This window comes from Malaya genurostris, chromosome 2, assembly GCF_030247185.1.
Source record: "Malaya genurostris strain Urasoe2022 chromosome 2, Malgen_1.1, whole genome shotgun sequence".
Classification (NCBI taxonomy): Eukaryota; Metazoa; Arthropoda; class Insecta; order Diptera; family Culicidae; genus Malaya; species Malaya genurostris.
Window position 1 is genome coordinate 191,451,527 of NC_080571.1, and position 17,258 is coordinate 191,468,784.

The 17,258-nt window shown below is 36.5% G+C and overlaps 1 protein-coding gene across 2 annotated transcripts in view; it reads right to left on the bottom strand.

The window, feature by feature from the left end:
- The window catches only part of LOC131432894 (small subunit processome component 20 homolog), an 87,940-nt gene that overhangs the window by 39,551 nt on the left and 31,131 nt on the right, over positions 1-17,258 (bottom strand). For both annotated transcript variants that reach the window (XM_058599469.1, XM_058599470.1), the window contains 2 exons: positions 2,577-3,711; positions 1,565-2,510 (listed from right to left, as the gene is read on the bottom strand). In XM_058599469.1, coding sequence (XP_058455452.1) covers positions 1,565-2,510; positions 2,577-3,711 — 2,081 coding nt within the window. The remainder of the gene's footprint in view (positions 1-1,564; positions 2,511-2,576; positions 3,712-17,258) is intronic.

Here is a 17,258-nt window from a genome sequence, read left to right on the forward strand (position 1 = left end):
TCCCTGAGACTTCAGACAGTCAACAGCAATTACCAGATATGTCGTCAACCGCTACAACCACATCTACTTCTGAGACTGTTACGGCAGTTACACCAAGTGTACATTAACCCTGGGGCTCTTCGCGAGTCCGAAGACGACCTAAACGGTTTACCTCGTATCAACGCTACTAGGAGGGAGATGTTGGGGAAAATGGAATAATTCTCTGGCAACACGGTCGTACTCAACGAATGGCAACACTGAGCTCGTCACTGACATTTCACGCGATGATAGTAACTGATGCCACTTGCGTTTCCGGCGTTATACCGACTGGACAGTCAGTCTTTTTATCTCTGTTATTATGCGTCTAATATAGTATAGTTTTATTCGTTTACGGCGTGTTTAACTAATGACCGCATCTGATGTTCTTTCAGCCAAGCTGCTCCAACATGAACTTCCAGTGGTTATAAATAATTATTTGCACATCTTTTTGTCAGAGAAGCACATGGACTTTTCACATGGCAACACTCAAAATTAGCTACATTGGTATGCCACTAGGCTCATGCCTCAGTTCGCTCCTCTATAATTTTTAAATAAACGACATTGACAGCTCTAGTAACTCCATGCACATTAAGAAAATTCGCAGATGATGGTGTGGTTTCAGATACTGGACCCAAAGCTTTTAATCTGCAAAAACCATTGCAAAATAACTTAGATAACATGTCCGTTTGGACTGTTCATATGCGTAGAAAACAGAGCTGGTTCTCTGCGTAGAAAACAGAGCTGGCAGTGTTTTCAAGGAAGCATGATTCCGCTCAGTTTCAGCTCCATATGATAGAAATAATGATCGCCCAAATGTCAACTTTCAACCTCGGGGTGTGGTTTGATTCCATATTAGTCGGGTCGATAATATTAGTCGAGTCGATAATTTAGCCAAATGTGATGTTCTTGAGGGTGAAATTTATGAGCGGCCGATTGCCTTCAACGAGCACTACAGTGCATCCCGCCAAAGGACACTTGCTAGCTGGCAAGCTACTTGGGGTAAGGATAATCTGGGTCGATGGATTTACTCATATATTTCTAAAATATCGTCAAAGGCACGGTTCAAGGGGCTGGTTTATAGTGATATCGTGATATTGATCATGGTGTTTATCGTGATTCTCGTGATATTGATCATGGTGTTTGGATATACGTGGAGTATCGTGATGTCAGGTTTCAACTAATAAATTCATTGCGTACCCAAGGTAGACTATTCAGACTATTGTACATGAAACTTCTTTATCATTTCATTGAAACCAATGGAGCTTCAATTTAATTTAATTTTATGTTAGCCTCCTTCTTCTTCGAAGAGTTTAACCAATAGCCAGCTATCTCACTTTTAATACAAGTGATGTATTTATACAAACGAACCAGCAATAGTTATAAGATCATGTACAGTATATACAAAAATGAATGGTTTTCTTCATTATTGTAATTTATAAATACTAACCGTTGTGACGGTATTCGAAATATAATATAATAGCGTAAAACTAATGTATATTGTCTTATGAAATAAACGCATTTATGAAAAAAAGTATAGAGAATTTACCTTATTCCTTCTGTTGTTTGATTGGTACAATTCAATTCAACATTGTTCTGTAAACAATTTGTATCCGCATTGGACAAATCAAAGTGAAAATTGTCAAGTAGAGACACAACTATTTTTATCAATTGCTTCTGATACTCGATATTGTTTTTCATTTTGTTCAAGTACTGCTTTAATAATGCTCTGTAACTAGGCCATGGCAGCAATCTTCCTATTATAGATATGCATTTTCCAGCGGCTTCAGTAAGTTTAGATTTTTTCCGATATTTCTCTGAGCAGATATACATTGACATAATCGGTAACACAAAATCGACCATCGTTCGATTCGACGGAAGTTTCTCCAAGTTTCTAATCACTTTACAAAATCGCATCATTGCGCGACGGTGACGGTGGACCTGTAGGTGAACCATATTATCAAAAAAGTCTACTTCACGATCTGCACTATTAGTAAACGAATGCAAGTCACTAAATACAGGGTGATATTCAGCACATTCGCGACTCAAGTCACCAAGTAGTTGAACACTTTCGTTTCTTGTAGTTTCATTACTATCCTTTACGCCATTCATCAGGCCCACTAAAACTACTCGTTGAACTAAATACTGAACGTCGGCTTGTTGTTGAATTTTATGCATTTTTATAGTTTTAATAATTATTTTCCGCAAATAATGATTCGCATTTCCACGCATCGCAAGATCTTGGTCCGCTTTCAAATGGTGGAAGCATTGATGCACAAATAAAATAACAAGATTCATATCTATAGTATCCTGATATTCAGTTAGATGATCCACACTACGAAATGCGCCTAATCGACGCTTATAATCTGGTTGTTCAAGCCAACGCTTGTCCATAGCATTCATGTCTTCAATTATGCAGGCACATCGTATGAGATCTGTTTTCTCCGATTTTGATGCCACCAGCTGAATCATCTCACATATACTTTTTCGACTGACTAAAATGTATGCAATAGAATAAGTTAAGTTGTTTTCTTTGTCTCGGTCATATCAATTCAACTTACCATGATCCTTAGCACGCTCTAAAAGCAATCCAATTGATCTGATATGTTGTTCAGGCTTCGAAACTAATCCTAGCAATGAGATTAGTGCTGCATGAATATTACGCATCGATTCCGTATCAATATTTGGTAGAGTTAACTTTCTAATTGCCAGTGGGAACAACATGTCTGCCAGAGTATTACAAAGCTCTTCCTCCTTGATGAACTCTGTTACTCGAGATAATATAAGCAGATGATCCTTATTAATCGTTCGTTTGCGCTTCATACTCTTTTGGATGTGTCCCAGAATATCTTTATAATATGGTAGAAGCATACGACTTCCTAAATTTAGATTGAAGTTTGACGCCTCGAGCTCATCGCTCGGATGGGTGCTTGAAATTTTCTGCAAACTACTATCGCTTTCCGTTGATTCAAGTGTAATCATATTTGTAATCATTTTCGAAATCTGCTGGCATATATTATCACTAGCCTTTTCACTTTTCAGTAAATCTATGATTTTAACTAAAGGAGTAGAAGTAGCAATCACTGTTGAGCTTGGATTTATCTTGGACAAAAGAAGATAATATCGAGGATTTCTGCTCCAAGCCATAAACAATTTCAGAAGTGGGGTAGGAGAATGAATACAATCTAGAGGCAGTTTGTCCAGTGAGGGCCACACATAAATGTGAAACAAAGTTTCGATTTCTTCATCTGACCACTCGTATACATCAAATTGCTCGAAAAAATTCACCATATTCAAAGTAGTTTCAGATTTTAACTGCTTCACCCTCGTATGCTCAATTTTCAAAATAATAGAATCTATACATAATTTAATGTGTAGTAGATGGCGATTGAATTCCTTGTTCTTTACTCCCGCGAACTCTTCGCGGATACTGTCCATAAATCTAATAAGAGTTTGCAGCCGGTGTATAGGTAGGTCTTCTTCAAAATCATATTCACTAGCCTTTATATTCTCATATGTTGCAAGAGGATTGGATTTCAGAAGTTTTTCAAAATAGTCGAATGACATGTTTAAGAAAAGATTGATTTCCTCTTCACGAAAATTACCGACGAATCTTAGCAATAAATTCTTCATTTCTATTGAGTTGTTTTTCTGCACCATTTTTGTGTGCACAATTTTTATAACCAGTGGTATGACCTGAAATATAGGTACGCTGTATTAGTATTATTTATTTCATATAATGCTCAATGTTATCTAGGATTGGTTTTGGAATCCCCATAGAGTATTTTGGATGTCACATAAGTAACAATAACAGAAACAGATTCATATCTATTTTTCCGTGGTCAACTGTGGGTGGCATTAACCACTCGAAAATTGCAAAGGTGGGTAAATACCCAACTGAAATTTCGAGCGGAAAACAATGACCCCTATTCTGTATTTCGATCGAATCGGATTCGAATGTAAAAATTTGCATTCTGTAATTCGATCGGGTGATGCTTTCGTATGGAAAACTCGAACTCGATCGAGCTACAGAATGCAAAATTTCGTATTCGATCGAAGCAATCCGATTCGAACGAAATACAGAATCGGTGTGAATGGTTACATTAATAATATTAATCATTATAAGAATAAATTTTTGTAACTCGGAATAATAATCATCCAGAGGTTTGGTTCCAATGAACTGGTCTGTACTAAGCGCATATGACTGTTTTTTATGTTATGTCTTTAACTCATCAGTATATAGCAGCTCATGTTATATCTGGTCAGCTTACTGCCCGCTGATAATTGGGTGATTTAAGCGCTATTTACACTAAGCCGTGACGTACCCGGAACGGGACCGGACCGAATCCCGTCAGGGTTACGTTTCAAATTTGTTTAATGCAGCTCAATGTGAATATTCTCACTAGACCGTGTCGTACCCGTGTATGTATCGACACACGTCCGAAGCACGGTCAAAGCATGCGATGACTCAAAGACATTATTGGCAGGTACTTGAATTGTTACATGCTTTTCATCCAAGGTTCCAAGACACAGAGGGAAATTCCACAAAAATCGTTAGCAATATTCTTCCACATATCTTCTGTTGGTTTCGACATTGCATCGTCGATTAATTTTTCGGTAATTACACGACATATCTTGTGAACAATCTGGTAGACAGCCCAAAGTCTGTAACTAAACGCTATGGTTTTTTGCGTGCCTCCTGTAGCTAAATATCTGAAATCATGAGACGAATACAAACTATAAGCCATCTCAATGATCGTTATACAATTGCAATTACGGCCAATTTTTTGTTGGAAAAATATGTTATTTTCGTGAGGAACAGAAAAACATCAAATGCAACGATTGCGTATGTTACTAATAGCACCGGCAGCGATACGGAAAGTGCACGGTATGATGAGAATATTTTACAAATACATCCCGACACGTTGCGATCCCGATCCGGATACGTCACGGCCTAGTGTGAATAGCGCTTTATGCACCATTCTCTGTTAAAGAGACCACCCACCAATTATTGTTTGCCCAGCTAAAGCTCTTGAAGGGGAAGGTTCATTTTATCGCTAAACAGGGAAGGGAAGCGAGCTAGCTGACTCAAAACGGCTCTTGAAATAGATCTGGAAAGGATCTAACCGCAACCTGAGATATCCTGCGCGCTTAACACAATTGTATATGCCGGGAAATCATCATACGTATAACTCGGAAAACCTCAATCTAGGTCAGGGGTTCCCAAATTATTTTGGGTCATGGACCCCTTTACTAAAATTAGCTTGGGCCTCAGACCCCCCAATCATAAATTCCTTTGAAAATTCAATTTCTTGCTTTTTTAATATAGATGTAAAATACTTACCAATTTCTGCGGATGGTCAAATAAGCACAACTTTTAAGCATGAATATTTCAAATAACAACTTATATCACGCAATAGGGGGTCGATTTCTAGACCTCGTCGACCCCCATACTAAGTTTTCGTTTACGTCGACCCCCGCAAAAAGGATATCGACCCCAAGGGGTCTATATCGACCACTTTGGGAATCCCTGATCTAGGCGGAAGAGCAGAAAATTTCAGGCTTCATCCGGATCGATTTCGGAGTCGACCTCTCCAGTAAACTAATCAGAAAAAATACAATCAAAAGATCTATCTACATTGCATACTAGAAACTTAAGCTTTATATTATCACATTATCGTGCAAGCTGTAAGGCTTTTGGGTTTGTCTTACAGTTACATTTTATTCGTGTCTACGCTTTCCATGGATTTTCATTCATGTCTAGGCCTATTCTTAGTCCCTACCCGGGCAAAGTCGAACATCAAAACGAGAGCAAATCAAATTCTAATTATGATAGCAACATCACATAGAAATCTTAATTTGATTTCAGATCATCAATTTTTCAATTGATATCACATTATGTTATCCTTTTGCTGTTAATTTTGGAAAAAAAAACTAGCGAGGCAAAAATTTTGTGAAACTCCAAAAGTGATTATTCAAAAGCATCAACTTAACCAATGCATCAAAATAGGACTAATTTCATTAGGCGATACAAATATGCAAAAGTAAATTTTAGTAGAACAATTATTCCTTCCATCCTATGTTGCGTTTTACAAAAATGCTTCGACATTCTGTGGCAGTTGTCCGGAACCATAACCGTGATCAATGAAAAGGTTTTTGTCAACGCTTCTGCAGCTTTTACACCAAAAATCTTCTTTATTTTTGCTTGCGAGATTATTGTTGTATAACCACACATCTGGAGAACATTGGATAGGTTGGCGATCATTGACGTTTATCTGAAGCTAGTTCATCTCCTTTAGCGAACTCCTTGCATACTGAGCCTTCACCAGATCCGGCCAAAAGGCCTAATTCTCTTTCGAGGACGAATAGCGGCTTGGGTATTCTCATCTTGCTGATCGTCAGCCACAGAAAAACCATCTTCAGGAACTTGATATGAAAAATACATTTGACGTCAAAGACTTCCTTCTGGTGGGATACGTTAAGTATCAGATTCTCTAACAGTTTTCGCGTTTAGTTAAAAAAAAATAAATGTTTCGACTATTATTTTCGGTTGTTATTTTGACCGTTATTGTCTGTGGTTTAGAAATCGACGATTGGTACGACCAAAGTGATTGTTTTTTCGTGCATCAACTAACAAGTCCTTTAAAATAGTTCAATTTACTTTCAAATAATACGCTCTATTTTATCTCAAAAATCTTTCAATATATAAATCATACCAGAGGCAACGGAAACCCTATTGGGAGTGTACTGAATTCCACACCTAGAAAATGTCTGGGTGTGGAATTTTACACCTAGAAACACGGTTTTTTTATTCACTTCCAAGGGTAGGGCCTTAATGATGAAAAAAAAACATCATTTTTGCGGTTTTTTTTAGAACTATCGTTCAAAAAAATAATTTCAAATATTTTGTTTCCTTATAGTTTCCTTATATTACATTTTGGTGGGGAAAGGGTTCCAATCAGCTTTTTACAGCCCTGTCCAAAATGTATTGCCCTCCCCGTTAATTTGTATCAGGCCGAATTAGCGCATGCGCGCCATATAAACGCCTCTTTCAATATGAGGAAATTATATTATTACCCACCAGTTTCTATTATTTATTCATGTTGGTTTTCTTACCTTTGGTCATAGTTAATATTCTGTATTACCTTAATTCCAGTGTTCTATTCAATTGTGTTTCGTAAATGTCTTTTGTTGTCCTTCTATTTTATTTCCATTCCGTACTTTTGCTGATGTTATTTTATTCCCTGAAATGTAAAAGTTAGTTGTATGCAATGGTCTTTTTAGTCTTATCGATGTTCCATTTTGTATCTAAGATTTCCCTTTTCTTCCATCATCATACATATTACCAAAAGTTAGGTTATAACATAGGGCATTTATCCTGCAACGCTATCCTTGGACATTCTATGGTTCCTCACACCTTCTTGGCCTTGAATCTTCGATGACAATCCTTTACTTGAATAGTCTCATTTAATTTAGTTTTTTTTATCATGAAAATAAAATAAAATAAGATCAGATGTGAGTGATTTCGTTAAATTATATAACGTAAGGGTGCGCATTTAACACTAGAATGCCCAAGAAAGTAACAATATGTAAACAATGGAAGGATTGCTTAGAATTCTGTGATCTTTATTTAACTCTTAATTTAATGTTATAAGCACTAAGGCACTCTGCACTAGCTTTTAGTTAGTCTGTCAGTGACTTTCTTTCTTTCAATCATTTCGAGTGCTTTTGATCAATTCAGGTCTATACTAAGTTTTGGGCCTTCTAGTGTTGAGCACGCATCCAGGAAACAAAAACTACTACATGTATTTCGTGAAGAAATACTAGGTGTGACTGTATGAAATGGTCCACGTGAACCGTTCTCTTCCAGAAACACACATCTCACACTCTTAGTTAGAAGGTGACATCTGTGTCCAAGTTGGAGAAATCTAAGTACATTCAAACCTTTCCCGATTTGAGAGTGTATTCACACCTGATTAATCAGTTTCGCCGTCATTGCCATTTGTAAACATTACCGATGCCGAACCGGATCGGAAAGGTTTGAAAGTTCCTAAACGATTCATAAGATATCAATTTACTCCTATTCCTGATAACACTAGTCCTCCTTCTTGAATTAAATTAACCAAGTTCAGGACGAATATGATATATTAACATTGATTCCAACTGGATCCAGATAATTCAAATTGGTGACCAATTCCAGGCATAAGAATGCTCGAAACCACCCAATGACCTATTGTCAATTTCAAGCACTATTAGTCCTGTCCACTCCGTGATCGATCCATACAACATAATAATTTTCATCTTTCACATTTATAAGCGAACGATCGATCTCGGTATGGTCCGACTTTGTCAATACGCGAAGTGTAAATTGACTCCCACCCCCATCCGCCAAGCGGGGGTACGCACCCTGTAGCTCATCATCCAAAGACCAGGGAAAAATAAATTCAAATATTTTGTTTAATAAAAAGCATCATTCCAACAACATTTTGTAATTTTTTCGTGGAAAAATATTGAGGAATAAGTAGGTGAAGAGACATTTTTGAAGACGCTTCCTTAAAATCATGATTTGCGGTGTCCACTGTATCTCAGCGCAGACCAATCAGAAGTGAACAAATCAAAGCTGCATAGTTAGAGCACAAGTTTCTCTAAACCCCAACGTTTCTGTTTGTTTTTGTTTTTATTTTATTTTTATTTTGGATGGTTGTTTAAATTCAAAAGTACGATTTTTCACGAAAAATTGTCCATTTTGTAGCTGTAAAACATCCCTATAGTAACAAACAACAAAAAGAAAACCACTGGGGTCTGGTTTTTTATATGTAGAAAGTGTGCAAAATTTGAAAAAAAGGTGCAGTAGTTTTTGAATGATGATGGACACGGACTTTCAAAACTTGCCTTCGAGAAAAACGCGTTTAAAGTTTATTGTCTATAGAATCGAAGGAAACATTACTCAAGGGAGCACGTACACTCTAACATTCTCAAAAAGCCATATTTTTTCTTTTGTATTTTGTTATAATGAAACATTTCGAGAATGTTTTGTCATGTTTTTAAGTCAATCGAAGCAGAAATCTTGGGCCTGTGTGCGCAGCTCTTATTTCTTCTTAGTATGAGATCGGCAAAGATGCTTCAAAATTTCACAGAATATTCTTGAAATGTTTTACTAGCAGAAAATAGAAAGAAAATAATAAATAATTTTTCGAAAGTGTTAGACCCTACCCGCCCCTTAACCGATTTTATCTGAAGAAAGCACATGATTTGTTTAATATTCGTTCTGAAATTAATCTTCATCGAATGATCCCGAATTTTTAGTCTACACAAGAACTTAAAACTTGCTAAATCATTGTGATGCTGTCTGCGGACAGAAGAGAGATACTCGTTCATTGTCCCAATTAGTCGAAATAAGTCAGATATTTTTTTTTGGAATCGAAATAACATATGATGATCTGGGATTGCTTATTGCCAGTTTCCCAATTCACATCCCCAGCCTTTGTTGTAAAGACTTCACTCTAAAGCGCACGGTCTTCTGAGCCTTGAAATTCGTATTTCAAAGTGATTACAAAATCGAGTAAAGTGAGATCAAATAAATAACTCAATTCGATGTTATGATGTTCACATGCTACAGCTTCTGGATTCGAGAAAGACAAAAAGCACATATACATATTTATAAAATAGCCGCACTGCTATTCACAATGGTTGCGGTACGGATGCGACGAATCGAGTGTACATCGACTAAAACTACCAGCATACAGCTTTGTGAATCAACACTGCTTATCATATGATCGAAAATTCTCCATCTACTTACAGCATAACGTCACAGTCCATAGCATTCGCAAAGAGTTCGGAATCCAAATCACCTAGGTTCGAAACCCAGTCTCTTGACCAGTGCTGGAAACTGCTGACATTTTTTTTGAATGTCGTGTGCTGGAAACTTTCATGTTGCCTACTATTCGGGCTGTCGCACATGAATGTCGCACGAACCATACAGATGAAAGTCGCATGTGACAGTCATGAGCGAGCGCTTCATGAATGTAGTGGCGGCAGTCTTACTCGTGTTGGACGATGAATGTAACGAAAGAATGATAGTCCTCAATAGAATCGGCTGCATTTTGTCTTCGGTGCGAATTTCATTTCTGGCAATAAACATTCATGAAGAAATTCAGAACGGCTTCATTAGTGACGGGTTTCATATCCATACCGTTCCATGAAATGGTTGAATTTCAAATTGCTGCTGTGGAGGAGATCAAATACCGTAGCTTTTAACTTTGTCAAGGTGCGTAGGGTTGTCAACGAATGCAAAAAGGGAATTTTTGAAAAAAAAAATCAAACAATAATTGAATAATAAAATGAAAAGTTTTGATGAGTGGATGTCAGCAAACAATGTTTGAAGCCGTTTCTAAATACAAGATGGCGGCTTCCGGCGTATTGATATTCGTTACAAACCATCACAATATGAATATTTTTCGAACGGATTCGATGAATGGATGTTAGAAAACGACGTTAGAAGCCGTTTCTAAATACAAGATGGCGACTTCCGGCATATCAATATTCGTTAGAAACCATCACAATATGGGTATTTTTCGAATGGATTTGATGAATGGATGTTAGAAAACGACGTTAGAAGCCGTTTCAAAATCCAAGATGGCGGCTTCCGGCATATCGATGTTCGTTACAAACCATCACAATATGAATATTTTTCAAACGGATTCGATGAATGTATGTTAGAAAACGACGTTAGAAGCCGTTTCTAAATACAAGATGGCGACTTCCGGCATATCGATATTCGTTAGAAACCATCACAATATGGGAATTTTTCCAATGGATTTGATGAATGGATGTTAGAAAACGACGTTAGAAGCCGTTTCAAAATCCAAGATGGCGGCTTCCGGCATATAGATGTTCGTTACAAACCATCACAATATGAATATTTTTCGAACGGATTCGATGAATGGATGTTAGAAAACGACGTTAGAAGCCGTTTCTAAATACAAGATGGCGACTTCCGGCATATCGATATTCGTTAGAAACCATCACAATATGGGTATTTTTCCAATGGATTTGATGAATGGATGTTAGAAAACGACGTTAGAAGCCGTTTCTAAATACAAGATGGCGGCTTCCGGCATATCGATGCTCATTACAAACCATCACAATATGAATATTTTTCGAACGGATTCGAAACGACGTTAGAAGCCGTTTCTAAATACAAGATGGCGACTTCCGGCATATCGATATTCGTTAGAAACCATAACAATATGGGTATTTTTCGAATGGATGTTAGAAAACGACGTTAGAAGCCGTTTCAAAATCCAAGATGGCGGCTTCCGGCATATCGATGTTCGTTACAAACGATCACAATATGAGTATTTTTCGAATGGATTTGATAAATGGATGTTAGAAAACGACATTAGTAGCCGTTTCTAAATACAAGATGGCGGCTTCCGGCATTCCGATGTTCGTTACAATTGATCACAATATGGGTATTTTTCGAATGGATTTGATGAATGGATGTTAGAAAACGACGTTAGAAGCCGTTTCAAAATCCAAGATGGCGGCTTCCGTCATATCGATGTTCGTTACAAATCATCACAATATTAGTAGCCGTTTCTAAATACAATATGGCGACTTCCGGCATATCGATATTCGTTAGAAACCATTCCAATATGAGTATTTTTCTAGCGGATTCGATAAGTAGAGCTTGAAAAAGATGCTTACAGTAATTCCAACATCCTAAATGGTTATTTGAAGCGAATTTAGTTTTTGGTTATAAACTGTCATAAAGAAATTCATAAATTGTTTTCATCTCGATATTCTTCCAAATCTTATATTGCTATTATGAAGGCGATCGAAAATCGTAGTTTTGTACTTTTTCGAAAGCAAACAATTTTTGAAGAAATAACATTGTAATAATATTTGAACTACAACGGAATTAAGGGATCGAAAATCATTAGATTTTGCTCATACCAACGAATATTCACAACCTTCCAAAAAAAATTTAAACATGAATTGAATGGAAAAGAACGCCAATATTGATCTATGACTACGATATGGCCAGTTTGCATTTCTGTTGGCTGCCAGTATTTTGGCACAAGCACACCAGCATAATTTAAACGCTTGCCAACTCGATTTGTTTACTTATGTGAGATTCGCCCTTCTTTGAAAAACAGCTGACATATCATGTCAAGTGTATGTCATACATTCGTATGTTAGGTAGAACTCACAGCGCAACCCAAGCAAGGAGAGCTGCTTCGTACGTTCATTAGTTCCTGAACATGTCTGCCAGCTGATGAGTATGCTTCATGAGGTTAGCCTTTGATGAATGGTTCGCATATTGAAGATGCCTATGAGAAAACTAGATTGATAACTTTTAGTTCCAATGAATATTAATTGAAAAAACATTGCTTCTTGTGTTTGTAGGATATATACACAGTATAATCTTCCAAGAAAAAATTGGATCGTTTGAAAACGGACTCAAATGCAAAATTTATGCTATAAAATGTCTGAAATATTTTTGAAATGTGATCAAATTTGGTCTTGGAGTACAAACGTTATGTTCAAAAATGATTTCTGCAAACCTACACTAAAAACGACACCGTAAATATTGCCTGTATGACCTTGCTTCGCATCTCGTAGCACGCCGTGAAGCAAAATTCTTCATTCTCGTACAGTACTAACGAGAGCGAAGCCTTCATTTCATTGCATTGCCATGGATTGCTTAGTTCATGTGTTAATTGAGACTGAGAGCACAGGCAATTTACCAAACAAGGGAACTGGTCTGCTCAGTAGCATATACTCTCACGCATACAGTTTCTCTCTAATATAGGACTCTCATTCAGTTATGTCAAGCGAAGTATTCTCAGCGGGTGTTTTTTTGTTGCTTCGTTTGTTTGAGGATTCACAATACAAGCCCTGTATGCAGTGCTGTTATTTTCTCGCGCGAATTTTACATTTTCTCATCTACTTGTATGTACGAGTTACGATGCGGACACGACTGGCAGCACCATGCTATCAAAAAAGTATGTCGCTAATGATTTGTTCGGAAAATATGAGAGCTGAATATCTTGATTATATGATGTCTTCTATTGCTGTTATAAAACACGTACACGCTAATCGGAAAGTAAATCGATTTCAATTAATAATATTAAGAATACATCGCAACGCTCCAGGTAATGTTGCACGATACGATTGAATTTATTTTTGATTTGATTTGTAGTAGAAAAACATCATACTTTTTCAAATGGACTTTTTATTGCTATAATCTAATTTCGATTTAAGAGCGAAATAAGAAAATTGTCGCATGTTTTTAAAAGTCTAATAAGAAGACACTTGTCAACAGTCATACCAATAAAAAAATTTCTTTTTTTCGGGTTTTTAAATGTATACTCTTCTATCTGTCCCAGCAAACTTCAACTTTGCTTAAAATTTATCTTTGGATTTCAAAAACAGAGTCGTTGCACGCAATAACATATCATTCCAAACTTATTACTTCTTAAAAATATTTTTGAATCAGCATTTGTCATAATACAAACCATAAGAAATCCTACTTGAATCGTTCTAAACAGGATGTGCATTTGTTGTGAAATTTATTGTTGTATTAATATATACTAATATTGCTGTATAATACTACTATATTTTATATTGTCTCCATTTATCGGAACAAATCATGAATTCCGTTAAAAAGTGCAAGATTTTCATTCTGTCGATATCTTGAATTTCTTCACCAGCATCAATCGCTAGCATTTAATTCAGAACGATCGAAAATTTTGATACTAGTGACAACCAGCAGTAGGCAAGCGATTACATCATGCTGGTGTGCTTGTGCCAAAAAACATCTTTTTGAAAAACCACAAAACTGCGGTTTTTGATCCCCTCCACAGCAAGAATATAAGATTTATAAGAGTATCGAAATGAAAACAATCACGAATACGTCGTTATTAATTTCTTTATGACAGTTTATAACGAAAATGAAATTTGCACCAAAAAGATAATGCAACTTATTCTTATTCCCGCTATCTTGGATGTTGAAACGACTGTAAGTACCGTTTTCAACTTCTACTCATCGAATCCTTTCGAATAATACTCATATTATGATGGTTTGTAACGAATATCAATATGCCGGAAATCGCCATCTTGGATTTAGAAACGGCTTCTAACGTCGTTTTCTAACATCCATTCATCAAATCCATTCGAAAAATACTCATATTGTGATGGTTTGTAACGAACATCGATATACCGGAAACCGCCATCTTGAATTTTGAAACGGCTTCTAACGTCATTTTCTAACATCCACTCATTAAATACGTTCGAAAAATACTCATATTGTGATGGTTTGTAACGAACATCGATATGCCGGAAGCCGCCATCTTGTATTTAAAAACGGCTTCTAACGTCGTTTTCTAACATCCATTTATCAAATCCATTCGAAAAATACTCATATTGTGATCGTTTGTAACGAACATCGGTATGCCGGAAGCCGCCATCTTGAATTTTGAAACGGCTTCTAACGTCATTTTCTAACATCCACTCATTAAATCCGTTCGAAAAATATTCATATTGTGATGGTTTGTAACGAATATCAATACGCCGGAAGTTGCCATCTTGTATTTAGAAACGGTTTCTAACGTCGTTTTCTAACATCCATTCATCAAATCCATTCAAAAAATACTGATATTGTGATGGTTTCCAACGAATATCGATATGCCAGAAGTCGCCATCTTGTATTTAGAAACGGCTTTTAAAGTCGTTTTCTAACATCCATTCATCGAATCTGTTCGAAAAATATTCATTATGTGATAGTTTGTAACGAACATCGATATGCCGGAAGCCGCCATCTTGGATTTTGAAACGGCTTCTAACGTCGTTTTCTAACATCCATTCATCAAATCCATTCGAAAAATACTCATATTGTGATCGTTTGTAACGAACATCGGTATGCCGGAAGTCGCCATCTTGGATTTTGAAACGGCTTCTAACGTCGTTTTCTAACATCCATTCATCAAATCCGTTCGAAAAATATTCATATTGTGATGGTTTGTAACGAATATCAATACGCCGGAAGTTGCCATCTTGGATTTAGAAACGGCTTCTAACGTCGTTTTCTAACATCCATTCATCAAATCCATTCGAAAAATACCCATATTGGGATGGTTTGTAACGAACATTGATATGCCGGAAGCCGCCATCTTGTATTTTGAAACGGCTTCTAACGTCGTTTTCTAACATCCATTCATCAAATCCGTTCGAAAAATATTCATATTGTGATGGTTTGTAACAAATATCAATACGTTGGAAGCCGCCATCTTGTATTTAGAAACGGCTTCTAACGTCGTTTTCTAACATCCATTCATCAAATCCATTCGAAAAATACTCATATTGTGATCGTTTACAACGAACATCGGTATGCCAGAAGTCGCCATCTTGTATTTTGAAACGGCTTCTAACGTCGTTTTCTAACATCCATTCATCAAATCCGTTCGAAAAATATTCATATTGTGATGGTTTGTAACGAATATCAATACGTTGGAAGCCGCCATCTTGTATTTAGAAACGGCTTCTAACGTCGTTTTCTAACATCCATTCATCAAATCCATTCGAAAAATACTCATATTGTGATCGTTTGTAACGAACATCGGTATGCCAGAAGTCGCCATCTTGTATTTTGAAACGGCTTCTAACGTCGTTTTCTAACATCCATTCATCAAATCCGTTCGAAAAATATTCATATTGTGATGGTTTGTAACGAATATCAATACGTTGGAAGCCGCCATCTTGTATTTAGAAACGGCTTCTAACGTCGTTTTCTAACATCCATTCATCAAATCCATTCGAAAAATACTCATATTGTGATCGTTTGTAACGAACATCGGTATGCCAGAAGTCGCCATCTTGTATTTAGAAACGGCTTTTAACGTCGTTTTCTAACATCCATTCATCAAATCCGTTCGAATAATACTCATGTTGTGATGGTTTATAACGAACATCGGTATGCCGGAAGCCGCCATCTTGGATTTTGAAACGGCTTCTAACGTCGTTTTCTTACATCCACTTATCAAATCCTTTCGAAAAATACTCATATTGCTATGGTTTGTTACAAATGTCGATATGAATATCCATTATATTATGTCGAATAATGTACATAAGATAAAAATTATGTGGAAAATCTGAAATATCAACATATTCTACGTAATGAATTTTAATTTACATAAACTTTTTTTGTTTCTTGATTTTGTTGACATCCTCGATTATTACGAAAGTAATTTGAATTTTTTCTTGGTAAATTTCTTCAACTATTAACTTTACTTTTTATTGAAATAAAACTAGAAACTGTTCAAAAGTAGTAAATTTTTGCTGGTTGACAACTCTATGCCCTTTTAAAGTACATGAATATAGTAAATTTTGTACTCTAAAGACTTACTTCTTATTTATTGCTATTTTACATTTTTTTTTTCAAAAATTGAAAATTGGCGCTAGTTGACAACCCTATGCATCTAGTAAATGTTTAAATGTTGTGATTTTCGATTAATATTCACTTCTTTTTCTATTTAATTCATGTTTTTTTTTAAATTGAGAATTTTCGTTGATTGACAACCCTAACCCGCGCTTTTTCATTGACATTGACGTTCTCCTTTTGCAATAATGGTATGAAATTTGACCATTTCATGGAACAGTATCGAGATGAAAACTCTCACTAATGACGGCGTTTTGGATTTCTTCATGAAAGTTTATTGCCAGAAATGAAATTCGCACCGAAGACAAAATGCAGCCGATTCTATTGAGGACTATCATTCTTTCGTTACATTCATCGTCCAACACGAGTAAGACTGCCGCCACTACATTCATGAAGCGCTCGCTCATGACTGTCACATGCGACTTTCATCTGTATGGTTCGTGCGACATTCATGTGCGACAGCCCGAATAGTAGGCAACATGAAAGTTTCCAGCACACGACATTCAAAGTAAACATCTACAGTTTTAGGTACCAACATAGGAATTTCACTTAAAACTGTCACGTGAAGGGACCGTTTCCAGCACTGCTCTTGACGCTTTTTTTATTGTTGCATGTAATATCGCCTAAAGGTATAATATTCCGGGTCTTTTGCCCAATCTATTTTTAGCTTATGCTCGCGATTTGTTTGTTATCAGTAATGTCTTTTTAAAGCAAATCAATAACTGACTATGCATTCCAATTTTGTTTTCGTCAGATTGTATCACTCACGATCTAGGTTTTACGTGGTTCTGCGGATGGCGGT